This window comes from Carcharodon carcharias, chromosome 18 (genome assembly GCF_017639515.1).
Source record: "Carcharodon carcharias isolate sCarCar2 chromosome 18, sCarCar2.pri, whole genome shotgun sequence".
Classification (NCBI taxonomy): Eukaryota; Metazoa; Chordata; class Chondrichthyes; order Lamniformes; family Lamnidae; genus Carcharodon; species Carcharodon carcharias.
In genome coordinates, this window is record NC_054484.1 from 76437643 (window position 1) to 76454047 (window position 16405).

At 42.1% G+C, this 16405-nt stretch overlaps 1 protein-coding gene across 1 annotated transcript in view; it reads left to right on the plus strand.

Moving 5' to 3' along the window:
- The window catches only part of LOC121290839 (immunoglobulin superfamily member 3-like), a 191575-nt gene that overhangs the window by 124354 nt on the left and 50816 nt on the right, over nt 1–16405 (plus strand). Inside the window, exons 3-4 of the mRNA XM_041211828.1 lie at nt 12663–13070; nt 15687–16076. Coding sequence (XP_041067762.1) covers nt 12663–13070; nt 15687–16076 — 798 coding nt within the window. The remainder of the gene's footprint in view (nt 1–12662; nt 13071–15686; nt 16077–16405) is intronic.

Sequence of the window (16405 nt, forward strand, 5' to 3'; positions counted from 1 at the left end):
CACCGTGCTGTGGGTCTGAAGTCACATATAGGGCAGACCAGGTAAGGGTGGTAGATTAGTGAACCAGATGGGTTTTTGTGACCATCAATAATGTTTTTATGGTCACCACTACAGAGACTATTTTTCAACTCCAGAATTATTAATTGAAATTCCACCAGCTGCCAGGGTGGGATTTGAACCCTTGTCCCAGAGCATTAACCTGGGTCTCTTGATTACTAGCACAGTGACATTACCATGATGCCACCATCTCTCTGACTTCATAGTTAAGGAGCCTTTAGGTAGCAGTTATCATAACATGATTGAATTTCGCATTCAGTTTGAGAAGAGTGAGCTTAGGACTAGTGTTTTAAACTTAAATAGAGGCAATTACAAGAGAATGAGAGAGAGCTGACTAAAGTGAAATGCAAAACTAAGCTAAAGGGTAGGTCTCAGTAGAGATGCGGTGGCCAACAATTAAGGAAATATTTCATAATACTCAGCTATGATATGTTCCAATGAGAAAGGAAGGCTCTTGAAGAAGGATGTGCCATCCATGGCTAACTAAGAAAGTTCAAGATAGTATCAACTTGAAAGAAAAAGTGCACAATTCTGTGAAGATTAGTGGTAAGTCAGAAGGTTGAACAGAGTTTAAAAACCAGAAAAGGATGACTATAAAAATAAAGAGGGAGATATTAAAGTATGAGAGAAAACTATTTAGAAACATAAAAACAGACAGTAAGAGTTTTTACAAGTATTTACAAAGGAAGAGAGCAACTAAAGTGGGTATTGGCCCTCCCTCTAGAGAGAGAATCTAGGGAATTAATAATGGGAAATAAGGAAATGACGAAAGAATTGAACACCTGTTTTGTGTCAGTCCTCACAGTAGAATACAGAAATAACATCCCAGAAATACTTGTAAATCAAGAGGTGAAAAGGAGAGAGGAACTTAAAACAATTGTAATCACTGGGAAAAACGTGCTGAGAAAACTATTAGAACTAAAGTTGATAAGTCCCCAGGACCCTGATGGCCTGCTTCCTAAGGTCTTAAAAGAAATGGCTACTGAGATAGCAGATGCATTGGTTGTAATTTTCCAAAATTCTCTAGATTCTGGAAATATCCCATCTGATTGGAAAATAGCTGATGTAACTCCTCTATTCAAGAAAGGAGGGAGCCAGAAAGCAGGAAATTGCAGGCCAGTTAGCCTGACATCTGTTTTGGGAAAAATGCTACAATCTATTCTTCTTGAGGTAGCAGCAGGGCACTTAAAAAAATTAATGCAATAAGGCAGATTCAACATGGTTCATGAAAGGGAAATTGTATTTAACAAATTTATTAGAGTTCTTTGAAGTAACAAGCGACATGAATAAAGGGGAATCTGCAGATATGATGTACTTGGATTTCCAAAAGACATTTGATGAGGTGCCACATCAAAAGTTTCTACAAAAAATAAGAGTTCATGGTGTAGAGGGTAACATATTAGCATGAATAGAGTTTTAGTTAGACAACAAGAAGTGGAGAGTAGGGATAAATGGGTTATTTTCAGTTGGCAAGCTATAACTAGTGGAGTACCACAAGGATCAATGCTGGGGCCTCAACTATTTATAATCTATAATCAATGACTTGGGTTAAGGGGCAGAATGTACTGTTGCTAAATATGCTGATGACACAAAGATAGGCAGGAGAGTAGGTTGTGAAGAGGACATAAGGATTCTGTAAAGGGATGTAGATAGGTCAAATGAGTAGGCAAAAATTTGGCATATGGGTATAATGTGGGAAAATGTGAACTTGTCCATTTTGGGAGGAAGAATAGAAAAGCAATCTATTATTTAAATAGAGAGAAATTGCAGAGCTCTGTGGTGCAGAGGGATCTGGGTGTCCTAGTCTACGAGTCACAAAAGTTGGAATGTAGTTATGAATAAGAACAAAGAATTAAAGAAAGTGCTGAATAACGTCATCAAAACAATCCGTTGTTGGCTGACAACACATTTTCATTTTTTTCTAAATTTTCATTGAAAATTTTAATTGCTTTTTATATTTTCATCTTTTGTTTTTCTTTTGGCATTTCATTACCCTTCATTTCAAATATAGTTTTTTATTTTTTGGAGTGATAAATACTGCATCTGCAGAATAATAGAGACTTACCCAAGTAAGAAGAAAATTGTTAGGACCGTTGGAACGTTGGTGAACAAGCAGATGCAATGCACTCAACAAACAGAAGAAATGTTACTATTAAGTTAAACACGTTTAAAAATATTCAAAATTTCTTTAAGCCATCTTTCATCCTATTACATTAAGCTTTAAGAATTATTGGAAATGAATGACTTGTACTTTCACTTCAGGTGGTATGTTAATAGTGAGGACTAAGGCACTCCTGAGTGGGATGTAAAGGGCTGGATTTTCAGAGTCAGAAAGACTTTGTGGACCTTTAAAATTGGTGGTGGGACCTGGATACAGAAGTTCCACCCCCATTTCCAGTAGATCCCATTCTTGTCAGTAGGGCATGTTTCATACATGAGGGAAACATGAACTCAGCAGGACCATTTGAACTTAGTGCTGAGTTCAAATAGACCTAGTTTTGGCTCTTGCAAGGGCCTGAACCTGCGGTGTGGGAGTCATGAATTTATGAGTGGACGTATAATGCTCTTGACAGATGGGTAAAATCTGTTTAACTGTCATGATCTGAAGCTTTTTAAATTCCCTACTCTTTAAACTGTAAAAGAAAAACTGGCTGGAGCTGTCAGTGATTGTTTAAAAAAACCTCTGTTGGACAGATCTGAATGACAGGCCAACTGGTGTAACATCTGTTTGAACAATTTAAATAGGGTTCTTTGTTACTTCCCTCATGGCTATTCATTATGAATGCTTGACTGAGTTTCAAAGATTCTAGTTATCTCAGCATAATGTTCTGAGCTCAGTTTGATTGACAGCTTAAAGAGGGTATTAAAGAATTAGGGCTCTGAAGAAGAGTCATACAGATTTGAAACATTAACTCTGTTTCTCTCTCCACAAATGCTGCCAGTCTTGCTGAGCTTTTCCAGTATTTTCTGTTTTCATTTCAAATTTCCAGCATCCGCAGTATTTTACCTTTATATTATCTTAATATTGAATAGAGGTTTGTTTGGTTTGATAAGAGATTAACCACTTGAGGTTTCAAAGCTTTATGAATGGGAGTTTCTTTTCACTATCAAGTCTGTGTAGTGGGAGCTGTATTAGATTTTTAGAAGTTTAATTTTCTTCATCTCCACAAGAGTCCTGAGGTCTATCCAAGGTGGATATTGGGTAAGTTGGCATGTGGGTATGAGGAGCCATGGGGGAGTGGGTGGGGCTGTAAGAGCCTAATATCTTCTAAAATAACTAGAATCAAATCCCAAAGAACTGAGGCAGGCCTTCTAACCAGCCCACTTTGGTACTTGCCCGCCCATGTGGACCCCCAACATCTGCTTCCAGGATCAGCAGGCCTGACTTCATTCTGCCCCTGCCCTCTGTGAAACAAAAATCTCACAAGTTGGTGCACTTTTTACTGAGGAGGGCCTTGAGTTGAGCTATCCGGCTGGTTAGCCAAAATCCAGCCCTAAAACTGAATCTGATCCAGACTGAAATGGAGCGACTGTCTGTTTCTAGCTCTCCTGGATGCTAACCAATGACCACAGCTTGAAAGGCATACAGGGTCTTGGCAGATGACTTACCATTTATGTTTAAAATAAGTAAATGGTCCTCTTGGTGATATTTTGTATGTTTGTTCAGTCAGTAGCTGTGCCACACAGGCCAGGCTTTAGCTGTTAGCTGATCTTTATTAGAGCAGAAGTAAGAAGCTTAAAGCACCCCTGGGTTACTACTCCTAGGAAAGCCATATGTTCTAACAGTACCTGCAAGGTTTTGGTGTGGTTCCATATGTGCTGTTAAGTGGACTCCACCTGCAGCACCCTGTCTGGCATGGTACCAATGTTTGAAACTTTGGAAATAAAGGACCTGATTGTAACTTATTCAAAACCCAGTCACTTGCACAATGTGTTTTTAACAGCTAGACTCATGAAATCACTTTGGTGAAGAGGCAATGCAACCATGACCTTCCTTCTAGCAATGTTGTCTTCCTAGTGCCGCCAGCTGCTGCTCCTGTTCAGTTACATCCTTTCTGTCTCTCAGTACACTGTAACTCCCTTGATGTAACCCTGTCTGAGCTCTGATGGATAGATTAAAATAGTGCATGCTCAGAAGTGCTGCCAAGCCATATGTGTTGGAATGTGCATGCTCTTTCTCAGCAACATTAGGAAGTAGAAAATAAATAATGAGGCTAGGATGGTTTTGTCATGAACAGTGTTCACATGTACTATAGGAGGAATCGCCTGAGGTTCTCATGATGTAGTTTGCTGACAGTTAAGGTGGGTCACAATAGGATGAGAATGAAGAAACACAGGTTTTTATCATGCACCTACAGCAGCTGTTACATCCCCTCTTAATTCCCAGCCTCTGAAAACCAATATGGGCTCCCTTGTAAGGAATTGTTGTACTTTGCGCACATCAGATATGATAGTGTGGTTGTGGGATTGCCATCTGTTGCAGCTCGCTGTAGCATTATGTGCTGTCTGTATCTTGAAAAAGAATGTAAAAGGTTGAACACAGGTGTTGTAATTTGAAGATAGGTGCACAGGAGCAATTGCATACCATCCGAGGCTTTTGCAGGGTTCATGTATGTAAATATTGAGTAAAAGAGCACTTGTGGGTTATGCCTGAGGCTGTCATCTACTGTTTAACCTCATGGACATTGAGTTATGAAAACACTTAATACAGTGAGCTGGAGAAATCCTTGTTAGTGATAGGCATGCTTATTACAATAGATTCTTAGAAGGTGTTAGTGCCTTCTCTTATTTGGCCAATTTCCTAAGGGTATTAAACTTCAGGAAAGGCTTGGTTGATTAGCATGTTATGGAGTTGCTGTTCATTGCTTTTCCAATCTGCCACCGTTGCCTGTGAGAAGCTATAGCAGTGTCAGCTCTCATCACCCTTAGTCAGTTGGAATCTCAGCCAACTCTCCTTCCATTTGGGTTCAGGCCCAACCGGAAAATTCAGGCTGAAACGTCTGTTACACGGAAATATCCCACAGCTGTTAAACCCCATACAATGAACCGTGCAGCATCAAAATTTGGAAAACAGGCTTGATTTGGACATCTGGTTCATTTATATTTTTCTTTAGCAAATTACTCAGCTATGCTTGTGGTTAAAGTATGTCACCAAGATCACTGTCAGATATGCATGGCTTTCTACAACAGTGATTTCTCGGTTAGAGAAAAGCAGAAAAGTTTCAGGATGTACACAACTAGCTTAGTGCTCAACTGTAATGTTTTTACTGTAGTCCTGCCTCAGGATTATCATCAGCAATTGAATATACTCTCAATTATTTATATAGTCTCATTTGTTTGGTAGTATTTAATGCATTTCTGAGGTGTTATTTGTGGACAAAGGTATTATGTTGTATATTGAATATGTATTAAAGGTTTAGTGATCATTAATTTTGAGAATTAGGTAATCTGTTCTTTTTAATTCACTGAACATTGTTTTGTTTAATGCAAGATTTTGTAGCATTTCTGGGGGGAACAGACAAATAAATGGGGGTAACAGTCATTAGACAGAATCTAAAATGGACCATTTCATTTCATGTAACTAAATATCTTTCATTTCAGATACCTTCTTATGTACAGCTGCTTCACTTCCTTCACACCTTGTTGTACTCTATTATTATGACTTCAGACTTTGTTCTGAATAGAATAACAGCTCCAATTCACTCTGTGAAGGCAGTATTTTTAATAGGATGATTCCTTGGAGACACATTCTGCCCATTCATTCCATGCTTCATGATGCCACTTCTGAGGAGCCCCAATGCAGCAGAGGAGAAACATAGTGAAGCTCACATGAGTATAAGAATTCCCATTGTACAGACAAAGGAATGCCCAAAGGAAGGTGTGATTGCCTGGATAGCTCATAGGAGTCCCTTCAGTATGCTCCTCATGTGTTATCACAGATTTTTATAGCCTGTTGCGTCTTGCAACGTTTTGCAATGCAGAAGAACATCCAATTTGTCGTGCCGGAGGAAAATTGTGATGCAGATGGTGACCCCGTGGAGAGTGAATATCAGGCATAAGAGAAAGCAAATGAACCAACAACCAACACAACTGGAGAGATGTGACTGGTTTACTCAGGACTCATTCACTGAAGTATCAAAGTGCTGCTTGTCAACACACGCATACAAAGAGAATCTTTGTGCTGCTCAAGCAGCCTTTATTTAATTTTATTCAAAACTCTTTGAACATGGGAGTTATCTTTGAAGTGAAGTGCAGAAAGCCCTAAAATTAGTAACTGCAAAGTATGACATCATGTTTACTATTTTCCTTAACTCACAAAACAACAGCCTGAATCATGCACCAAACAAAATAAGCTATTTACTGTGTTTTTTATAATGTCTTCACTGTACAAGCCTCTGGTCAATGTCCCATTTTTTTTGAAGACTTATTTCTAACATTATATTTAAGTGCAACCTGAAGAACATTGGCCTTGCATGTGGATGGCACCTCAGATCATGAACCTTGTGGGATGAAGGTGGCCTTTAACTCATAAATGCTAAGGTCTGAAATAGACTGCAATGGGCTACGTATTAAACATCAGCTTAGCCAGAGGCTGGCTCTGCTAGGACCACTCCACTTGTGAAGAATTCTGAGAGGGGTTTCTGGTGGTCTTGGTATTGATCCTGTCCTGAGGGTAAGCTCCCAATCAGTGTAATCTACAGTTCTCCCACCTGAACCAAGAACAGCCCCATGACCTGAGGAAAAACTGACCTGATCAAATTCTTAGAGCGACCGTAATGGTTACCCTGTCAGCCCTCTGAGATGCTGGTTTGGATTCAGAATCCGTCAGTCATTGTTATCTCCATTCAGTCTGGAAGTCTGAAGGCCTGTAATTAATCCTCCCACTTGAAGACATTGACTGACCCGGATGCCATATAATTTTGGGTAAAAGGTGTAAATGTTGCTGTTGCTGCCATTCTCTCCAGCAGGCACTGTATTGAAGTAAAGCCCTCTCAGATGGGGCTGTAGGGGAATCCATTAGGCTTAATTACCATGCTAGTCAACAATTGCATGTCTGAGAAGCTGTCCAAATGTGTCTGATATTCTCTTCTCATGGCAGGACATCTTGATATCATCAGCTGTTTCCTTAGCAGTGACATTACCTTGCCCTCCACTCAGTAATATCATTTCCTACTGCCAAAAATTGAACTTCTGGATTCCTTGTGCTCTGTGACTAACAAAGCGACACTTCGCCACCTATACTACGTTGCCGCTTTATCTGGGCTGGTGAGAGTGAAAGTGGTGGGATGGGTGAGAGTCTAAGGGCCACTGCCAGCCTTGGAAGGACCCGGAACTCCATACTCCACTGCCTCACTTGTTGGCTCTGAGCTTCATGATTCCGAAGAAACAAAAGAAAGACTTTTACCAGCTTTCTGCTCCCATTCATCGCTATCCTTATTGTCTTTTAGTCATAAGTTCTCTCAGGCATGTCTCTGTTTCCATAACTACAGCTTCCAAGTTAACAATTCTGCATCAAAAGCTGATTTTGAGCTCAAGGCTCCAGGTTTTCTAACTCAAAAGGAGTTTACTCCTTGGATAGGCTTGGTATCTTCCTCTAACTGGGTCAATTGCTTGGCGCATAAGCGGCTTCCACCTGTGGCCTGCTGCTTTTTTGACATTGTGTGCCAACCTCTGCTGGAAGAAGAATTCATGAATGTTAAATAGCAGCAGCATCCTTTGATGTTTATCTCATTTGACTGTCAGTCTGTAGTGAAATAGAAGGATGTAATATTGGAGATGAGCTTCAAAGGGCTAGCAAGAATTGCAAGATGTGAGGGAATGTTAAACAGAAGGGTTCATGACAGACAAGCTGACTCATACATGAAACAATACGTGTTATTTGTAATCCCAATGATGCTGAACCTCAACATTGAGCACAGACAATGTTGAATTTTCTCCAAGGGTATCGGCAAGTTGGCAGGATACTTAATTGGTTGGTCACATTTCCTTGCTGCCCTGGTGAGTTTGTTAAATTTCTTCCACATTTTTGGGGATGGAGGTCCTTGACATTTTGAAGGTGCTGTTACTTGTCTTTCTACCTCCTTCCTCATGACAAGGCAAGACTTCTGTTTAACATTCCCTCACATCTTGCAATTCTTGCTAGCCCTTTGAAGCTCATCTCCAATATTACATCCTTCTATTTCACTACAGATTGACAGTCAAATGAGATAAACATCAAAGGATGCTGCTGCTATTTAACATTCATGAATTCTTCTTCCAGTAGAGGTTGGCACACACCCTTTTCTGACTCATTTCAGTAAGCACCACTTCCACATTGTAGTCTGCAAAGTTTGAAACTCTCATTCTCTTTTGTCAGCTGCCATTTTCTCCTCCCCTCCTTAAACCTCAGCCCTTTTAACAATATGCAAGCTTTAAAATCCCATTCTGGATCTGCTTCGGACCTTCCTTCAGCCTCCCTGCACCTACCCACAATGCCCTCCACCCCCAACTCTGCATTTTCAAGACCTCTGGTTACTGCCCTGTTTTGGACAAGATTCGCACCCTTTTCCAACTCAATTACTTAAATGAATTGACGTCAGGACATTGACAAGCTCAACCTCCTGTGGTACCAGCAGCTAGAAGTCCTGCCCTCTGCACGTCCACCTGTAGAACAAGGCATAACACATTTCAAGCTTTATTTTTTGAATTGTGTATAGGGAGACCATTTTGGGCCCTGACAACATTCCAGCAATAGCATTGAAGACTTGTGCTCCAGAACCAGCCACACCTCTAGCCAAGCTGTCCCAGTACAGCTACAACACTGCCATCTGCCTGGCAATGTGGAAAATTCAAAACAAAAACAGAAATACCTGGAAAAACTCAGCAGGTCTGGTAGCATCGGCGGAGAAGAACAAAGTTGGCATTTCGAGTCCTTATGACCCTTCAACAGAACTAAGTAGAAAATTGCACAAGTATGTCCTGTACATAAAAAGTAGGACAAATCCAACTCGGCCAATAACTGCCCCATCAGTCTATTCTCAATCATCAGCAAAGTGATGGAAGGTGTTGTTGACATGCTATCAAGTGGCACGCACTCGCAATAACCTGCTCACTGACGCTCAGTTTGGATTCTACCAGGGCCACTCAGCTCCAGACCTCATTAAGCTTTGATCCAAACACCGAACTCAAGAGGTGAGGTGAGAGTGACTGCCCTTGATATCAGGACAGCATTTTACCAAGTGCAGCATCAAGGAGCTCTAGCAAAACTGAAGTCAAAGGGAATTGAAGGAAAACTCTCCACTTGTTGGATTCATACCCAGCACAAAGGAAGCTGGTTGTGGTTGTTGGAGGTCAATCATCTCAGTCCCAGGACATCGCTGCAGTAGTTCCTCAGGGTAGTGTCCTAGGCGCAGCCATCTTCAGCTGCTTCATCAATGACCTTCCTTCCATCATCAGGCCAGAATTGGGAATGTTCACTGATGATTTAACAATGTCCAGCACCGTTCATGACTCCTCAGATACTGAAGCAGTCCGTGTTCAAATGCAGCAAGACCTAGACAATATCCAGGCTTAGGCTGATGTGGCAAGTAACATTCCACCACATGAGTGCCAGGCAATGCCCATCTCCAGAAAGACAGAATCTAACCATTGCCCCCTGACATTCAATGGCATTAGCATTGTTGAATCCCCCAATATCAATATCCTGGGGGTTACCATTGACCAGAAACTGAACTGGACTAGCCATATAAATACTGTGGCTACAAGAGTAGGTCAGAGGCTGGGAATTCTGCAGGGAGTAACTCACCTCCTGACTCCCCAAAGCCTGTCTGCCATCCACAAGCCACAAGTCAGGAGTGTGACAGAATGCTTTCCACTAGCCTGGATGAGTGCAGCTCCATCAACACTCAAGAAGCTCCACACCATCCAGGACAAAGCAGCCGGCTTGATTGGCACCACATCCACAAACATTCACTCCCTCCACTGGCGCACAGTAGCAGCAGTGTGTACATCTACAAGATGCTCCGGCAACTCTCCAAGGCTCCTTTGACAGCACCTTGCAAACCCGTGACCTCTACATTCTAGAAGGACAAGGGCAGCAGATATATGGGAACACCACCATCTGCAAGTTCCCCTCCAAGCCACACACCATCCTGACTTGGAACTGTATCGCCATTCCTTCCCTGTCTTTGGGTCAAAACCCTGCAACTCCCCAGCAGCACTGTGAGTGTACCTACACCACATGGACTGCAGCAGTTCATGAAGGCAGCTCACTACCACATTCTCAATGCTAATTATGCATGGGCAATAAATGCTGACCTAGCCAGTGATACCCACATCCCATGAATAAAAAAATCTACGCTGTATAGGGTAAAGAATTTATAATTACAAATTACTGATGGTGTTAGTTGTTACAACAATTTGAGGTTGTGAATTTAGTATCAAGCAAAAAAATATTTAACACAACTGAAGCCTCTTGCCTTAAATGCAATATTTCTTACAACATGTTAATAGTAATAAATGAAATAATGCAGGTGACAATACTGGAATCCTAAGATCTTGAGTTTTCTCATATATCTAAACTAGAATTTCATGACAATTAAAAACAATCAAATGTATTTGCTACAGATGGAGATAATGGCCCCAAATTTCCTCAGGGATGGGTAATGTCAGTATATCACAGCAGTGTCCCTCAGTTATGCTAAGCTTTGATAATTTTGGGATTTCCCACTTGACCTTAGGGGCAGGATTTCTGCCTGTTCCTTACAAGACTAATGTCAGTCCCTTTGCTAGGAAATCCCACTTTCCTGGCTCAGCAGGAACCATGTGAATTCCTAACAGACAGTGCACTGAGTAAGGTGAGTTACGCTGAATCCCAGATGGCACAAATGTACTGCCGATTGGGGGCCGAGCAACCACGCGAGTACAAAAACCTGGATCTCTGAAGCTAAGGTGCTTTTTTTAATAAATTAAACAAGGGGTCAAGAAGTCAAGTGGAGTATTATTGAGTCTGGGGCAATGGCGGGAGGGGTTGGAGAAAGCTGCTGGGCCACTACACCCCCTCCCCAGTGGTGAGAAGGAACCTGATTTTCCAGCTGCATGGAAGAAGCAGGTAACAAAGCTATGCCTTCAGTGACTTTAGATGTCTTCAGTCAAGTTTTGCAAACTCCAGTAGGGTCAGCACTGGAGGGCATCAGAACACTTAGAATGATATCACTGAAACTAATGCCCTTCCCATCCGAAAGCGTCTGAGTGAGGCCTAGGACTTGGTGTTTTGAGAATCCTGCTAGGCCTCAGTGATCCATAACTCATAAACATTAGATAACAAAATGTTCTTAAAAGCTGCTGTGGGCAGATGGAAGTTAATGCTTGTATTTTTTAGACTTGCGTATTGGAATTACAGCTTGGGATATATATGCACGAATGCTTAATGTGTTTGCCTGAAATTCTCCTTTCTAATTTTAGAAAATATATTTATGTTTACTGATGAAGTTTCAGACCAGTGCATTCATATGTTAAATCGATGATGTAATTCTTAAAAATTGAAAGAATAAGAACCTGCTAAAACAGATCCATTAGTTGATTTTTTTTTTCCCCACTCATGAATAATGCAAACCTCCATCTCTTCCCTAGCTTCCGTATATTTTTCTCACTCGCCATTCATATCTAGCTGCAACACCTCTTTAACCCTAAAGGGCAGTATTAACATGTGAGCACTTCCATGGTGAGGATCGATGGTGCCCTATTACCAGACTCCAGGGGCTGAATTTTACGTCCCGTGGGCAGGTGTATGCCTGACCCGATCAGGAGTAAAATCGTGCGAGAAGATGTCAGGTGAACATCCTGATGTCATTGCACACTTGTGCGATATTTCGCTCGGCTGGCACGCGCAAAAGTCAGAAGCGCGCCCACTGAGAATTAAGAGGGCAATTAATCCCATTAATGGTGCAATTGTCTCTGATTTTTTTTGTGGCTTGCCCAACCTTATGGTTGGTGGACAGGCGAATTGGCTAGAGGCGGCCTTTGCATTTTTCATCAAATCTCATCCAAGGGCGGGATGAAATTTCCGTTATGAAATAAAATAAAAATAAATATCTGTGGTCAGCATCTTTTATCAGCTATATTTTCAGGTGATTGATTGTGATGCATGGACAATTTTTTTTTTACAGCTTTTTAAACCTTTATTTTAGCTTTTTCAGGTCTGCAGCTCCATGAGGCAGCTGTCTGCCTTTAGGGAGCTTTCTCACACCATGCACTCACGCCCACGTTGATGTCATCGCCCGCCCTCTTCCTGCCTGCACCCCGGCAGTGCTGAGCTTTTCGGCACGCGTTTCACCTTGGCTGCCCGTTAATTAGCCAGCCAGCATGAAATCATGCCAAAGGTAAAATTCAGGCAAAGGGGGTTCAGAATTAGGTTTCAGAGTTGTGAGAGAGGTAGTTCCTGCTTTTTTCACCCAAGCCTGCAAAGGGTACCAGCATTTCCCATCCAAGAAATTAGCGAACTTTACCCAATTTCTCAAATTATTGGGAGTCAAACTCTCAATGACTCCTGCATGAACTTAACTCTTTTCAATATTTATTTGAGATATCTACACCCCATAGGTCATTTTTGTCTCTCTCTCTTACAGTCATTCCAGACACGCTCAGTGCAATATCAGTATCACAGACCCTGAATAAAGTAGAAGGTGACTCCTTGGAACTGATCTGTGAAGTATCCAAACAAACATCGCAGCACACTCATGTGGCTGTCGCATGGTATCTACAGAAGGGAGATCAGAATCTCAAGGTCATCTCTCTAACACGAGATTTCATCCTACGTTCTGGAGAGTCATATAAGCAGAGACAGGCATCAGGAGATGTACGACTGGATAAGGTTGGAGTGACTTCATTCAAACTCACCATCTACAAATTGCAAGCATTTGATCAGGGAGAGTTCTACTGTGAGGCGAGAGAGTGGATCCAAGACCCAGACAGGTCTTGGTACACCATAGCTACCAAACGCACTGTCAAAACAATTGTGAATATAAAAGCTACTGGTAAGTAGTTATCATTTATAGCCATATAGCCATTACATGAACAAACAGAGAATAATGGGCAGAATTTTATCCTTCTCCAGCAGCATGTGGCCTGCCTTTTCACAGAGGGCAGTGGAGGTGTCAGGTGGCCTGACGAGTTCATGGGATGTGGGCATTGCTCATCCCTAATTGCCCTTGTTCAGAGGTATTTCCTGTGAGTCACATGCAGATTTCCTGTGGGTTTTTACAACAATCGGCAATGATTTCATGGTCATCATAAGACTTAATTTTTAACAGATTTTTATTGAATTCAAATTTCTATCTGCTATGGTGGGATTTGAACCCGGGTCCTCAGAGCATTACCCAGGGTTTCTGGAATACTAGTCTAGTGACAATGCAACTACCTCCCCTTATGCAACCACCTCCCCCTTTGAGGACCTTAAGTGACAGCTTTAGCTACATGGGTTGGTCTTAGTTAAGTGGGGACTGGTACCTCCTTTTGGGGTCCTCTATGCCTTTCAAAGACTACCCCTCCCTTACACTCTTACCCCCTGCCTCGGATTGTCAAACTCAGCCCGCAACCCACTGACTTCTCCAGCTGAGGCCTCTTAGCCAGGCCTCGCCGATTTGCCGGACCTACCTTCAGTCTGGCTCCATTAGCTCCTCTTCTTCACTGGCTGTAGTCCCAGCAGTGGCCATTGCTTGAACCCAGCACTGCTGGGACTACAGAGGGACTACTCTCTAAGGTGGGACTCCCTCCCCAGGTGTTTTGACCTTAGCCAATTAATGCCCCACTGAATGTTAAATGGCTGCGGGAAGCCAGTCTTTATGGACACTTCAGCTGGCAGGACAAGAAACCCCATCATCCAAAAAATCCTGCCCAATGTGTTGTTGACATATAAAAAGTTGTGCAAAACGCAACGCTAAAAGGGTCATAGTTAGGGTTTCAGAGGAGCAAAGGGTGGTTATCTCCTGATCATTGGGCGTTCTGAAAGTCAAGCCATGTTGGCCGTTGATGTCAAGCAGAAGCTAAGTAAGGGGCTGGGGAGGAAATATTGGAGATCGAATCATGTTACTGAAACTGATGCTTGGTTTAGATGGTAGCACTCTTGCCTATTTGGTAATCACTTTTAGCTGGACACAATTGATGTACTCCACTATTGAGGGACAGTTCATTTAGCAGGTCAGGGAAAATGAAAAAATCCTCACTCTGGGGAGGGCTCCTATTCCTCATTGCTGTTTCAGTGACACTGGCTGGTTGGTATGCATGTGAGGACAGAATCAAGAAGCATTGAGAAGTATCAATAGCAAAATGCTATTCTTCAAGTCTGAAACAGAAAACAGCTGGTCAGACAGCACCAGTGGAGCGGGAAACAATGACCTTTCATTAAAACTTTGGGCTGAATTTTACTGGGCCCCCAGAGGCAGGGTTGAAGGTAGGGGGAGGGGGTTGGTGATAAACTCGCAAGGAGCCATGTCAGATCAGCTTCCCGGCCTTTGTCCCGCCATCAGGGAATTTTACCAATGGCCGGGCCAGAGTTGTTCCATAAATAAAAGCCCAATTAGGGGCCACTTAATTCGGCTGTCAGCATCTTACCAATTGAAGAATTGACTCCCTGCCACGTGAAGGGGCTAAATGGATGTGGCTTCCCAGCAGCAGCTTGAGAAGAAGGAGTGGGGGGGGGCGCGGTTGCATTGCGTTATTGCTTTTTTAAAGCAAAATGGGGGGCCTTTGCAGGGTAGGCAGCCCCCCACAGTGATTTCCCTGGAGCACTCAGTGCTGTATTTTTTTAAAAAAATATTTTGTGCCTATGTTCTGTTGGCTGCATCTTATCCAAACCTATCATAATCTTGTACTCCTCTCTCAAATCTCCCCTCAACCTTTGGTTTCATCAGCCATGTCCATTTTTCCTAGTGACACTGCTTTAGCAGTCATTAATTGAAATATATTCCCTGTGAGGGTCCAGAAGAGGTTCACCTGAATGGCTCCCAGGATTTTAGCTACAAGGTCAGGTTGGAGAAGCTGGGATTGTTCTCCTTGGGGGGGAAAAGCTTGAGGGGATATTTGAGAGAGGCGTACAAAATTATGATAGGTTTGGATAAGATAGACAACAAAAAGCTGTTCTCATTAGCTGATGGTACAAGGATGAGAGGATACAGATTTAAGGTTTTGGGCAAGAGATACAGGGGGTACGTGAGGAAGAACTTTTATACAGCTAATTATCGTGCTAATTACATGGGTCTTGCTGCCCATGAGGGTGGTGGAAGCAGAGACGATCAATGATTTCAAAAAGAAATTGGGTAGGCACTTGAGCAAAATAAACTTTGCAGAACCAAGAGGGGAAGGGAGTGAGGGATTGCTCTACCAGAGAGCCGATATGGACTCGATGGCCAGATGACCTCCTTCTGTTCCATAATGATAACACTATATTGGAAAGCCGGTGAAATATCCCAGTAAGAGTCAGAATTTTTAGGAGAGGCAGAGAAGCTTTGAAGCTTGGAAGGACAAACTGCAGTCAGCAGATATGGGTAACAATCTCACAGTCCCAGGACTTGAAGAACAAGCTTTTGATTATAATTCTTCACTGCTGGATTCCCATGCTCTAATTTTATCTGCATGTCTATGTTCCGTTATAGATAAGAACTTCAATGTTCAGCTTGAGAATGAAAGGAGAGTTTTCACAGTTGGAGATACCATGGAATTAAGATGCACCATTGAAGCTCAAAATATACAGGACCGATATTTCTCTGTGTTGTGGATTTTTAATGGCACACCAATTGCCAACATTGGCCGTAATGCTGTACCAACAGTCAAGGTTGAATACACAACCAGAGATCATCTGGGATATGTAAGGTTTGCAAAGGAGACAGATACAACATACCTGCTAAAAATTTACCATGTTCTACTGGAGGACAGTGGCAAATACCATTGCCGGGCCACTGAGCATGAGAAAACTGTTACTGGAGAATTCATTGCCAGAGATACTAACAAATCTACTAAAGTTTTAATCAATGTCCAGCCTATCAGTAAGTAACTGTCCACAAATCTTTACTGTCCCTCAAAGAATTAACAGTGTGTAATCTTTCAGTAGCTTGGAATAACTGCAGAGCGATTCCAGAAATCATTGTGTTCCCTTTCAGGCAGACAAAGAAGTTGATTTGATGCAGCAGTGCCTCTAGTTAGGATGCTTTTTGTCACAAGTAGTCTTTCTCTGCAACTAATGTTGTTTCATATTTTAAATTCAAAGAATCTAATCAGAGCTACGTTGCAGTTATCATACTGTCAAGGTTGCTTTAGGCTATGTGGAAATATTGTTGCTTCGTGATGCAGCTCTTATCAGTTTATGAGGAAACTT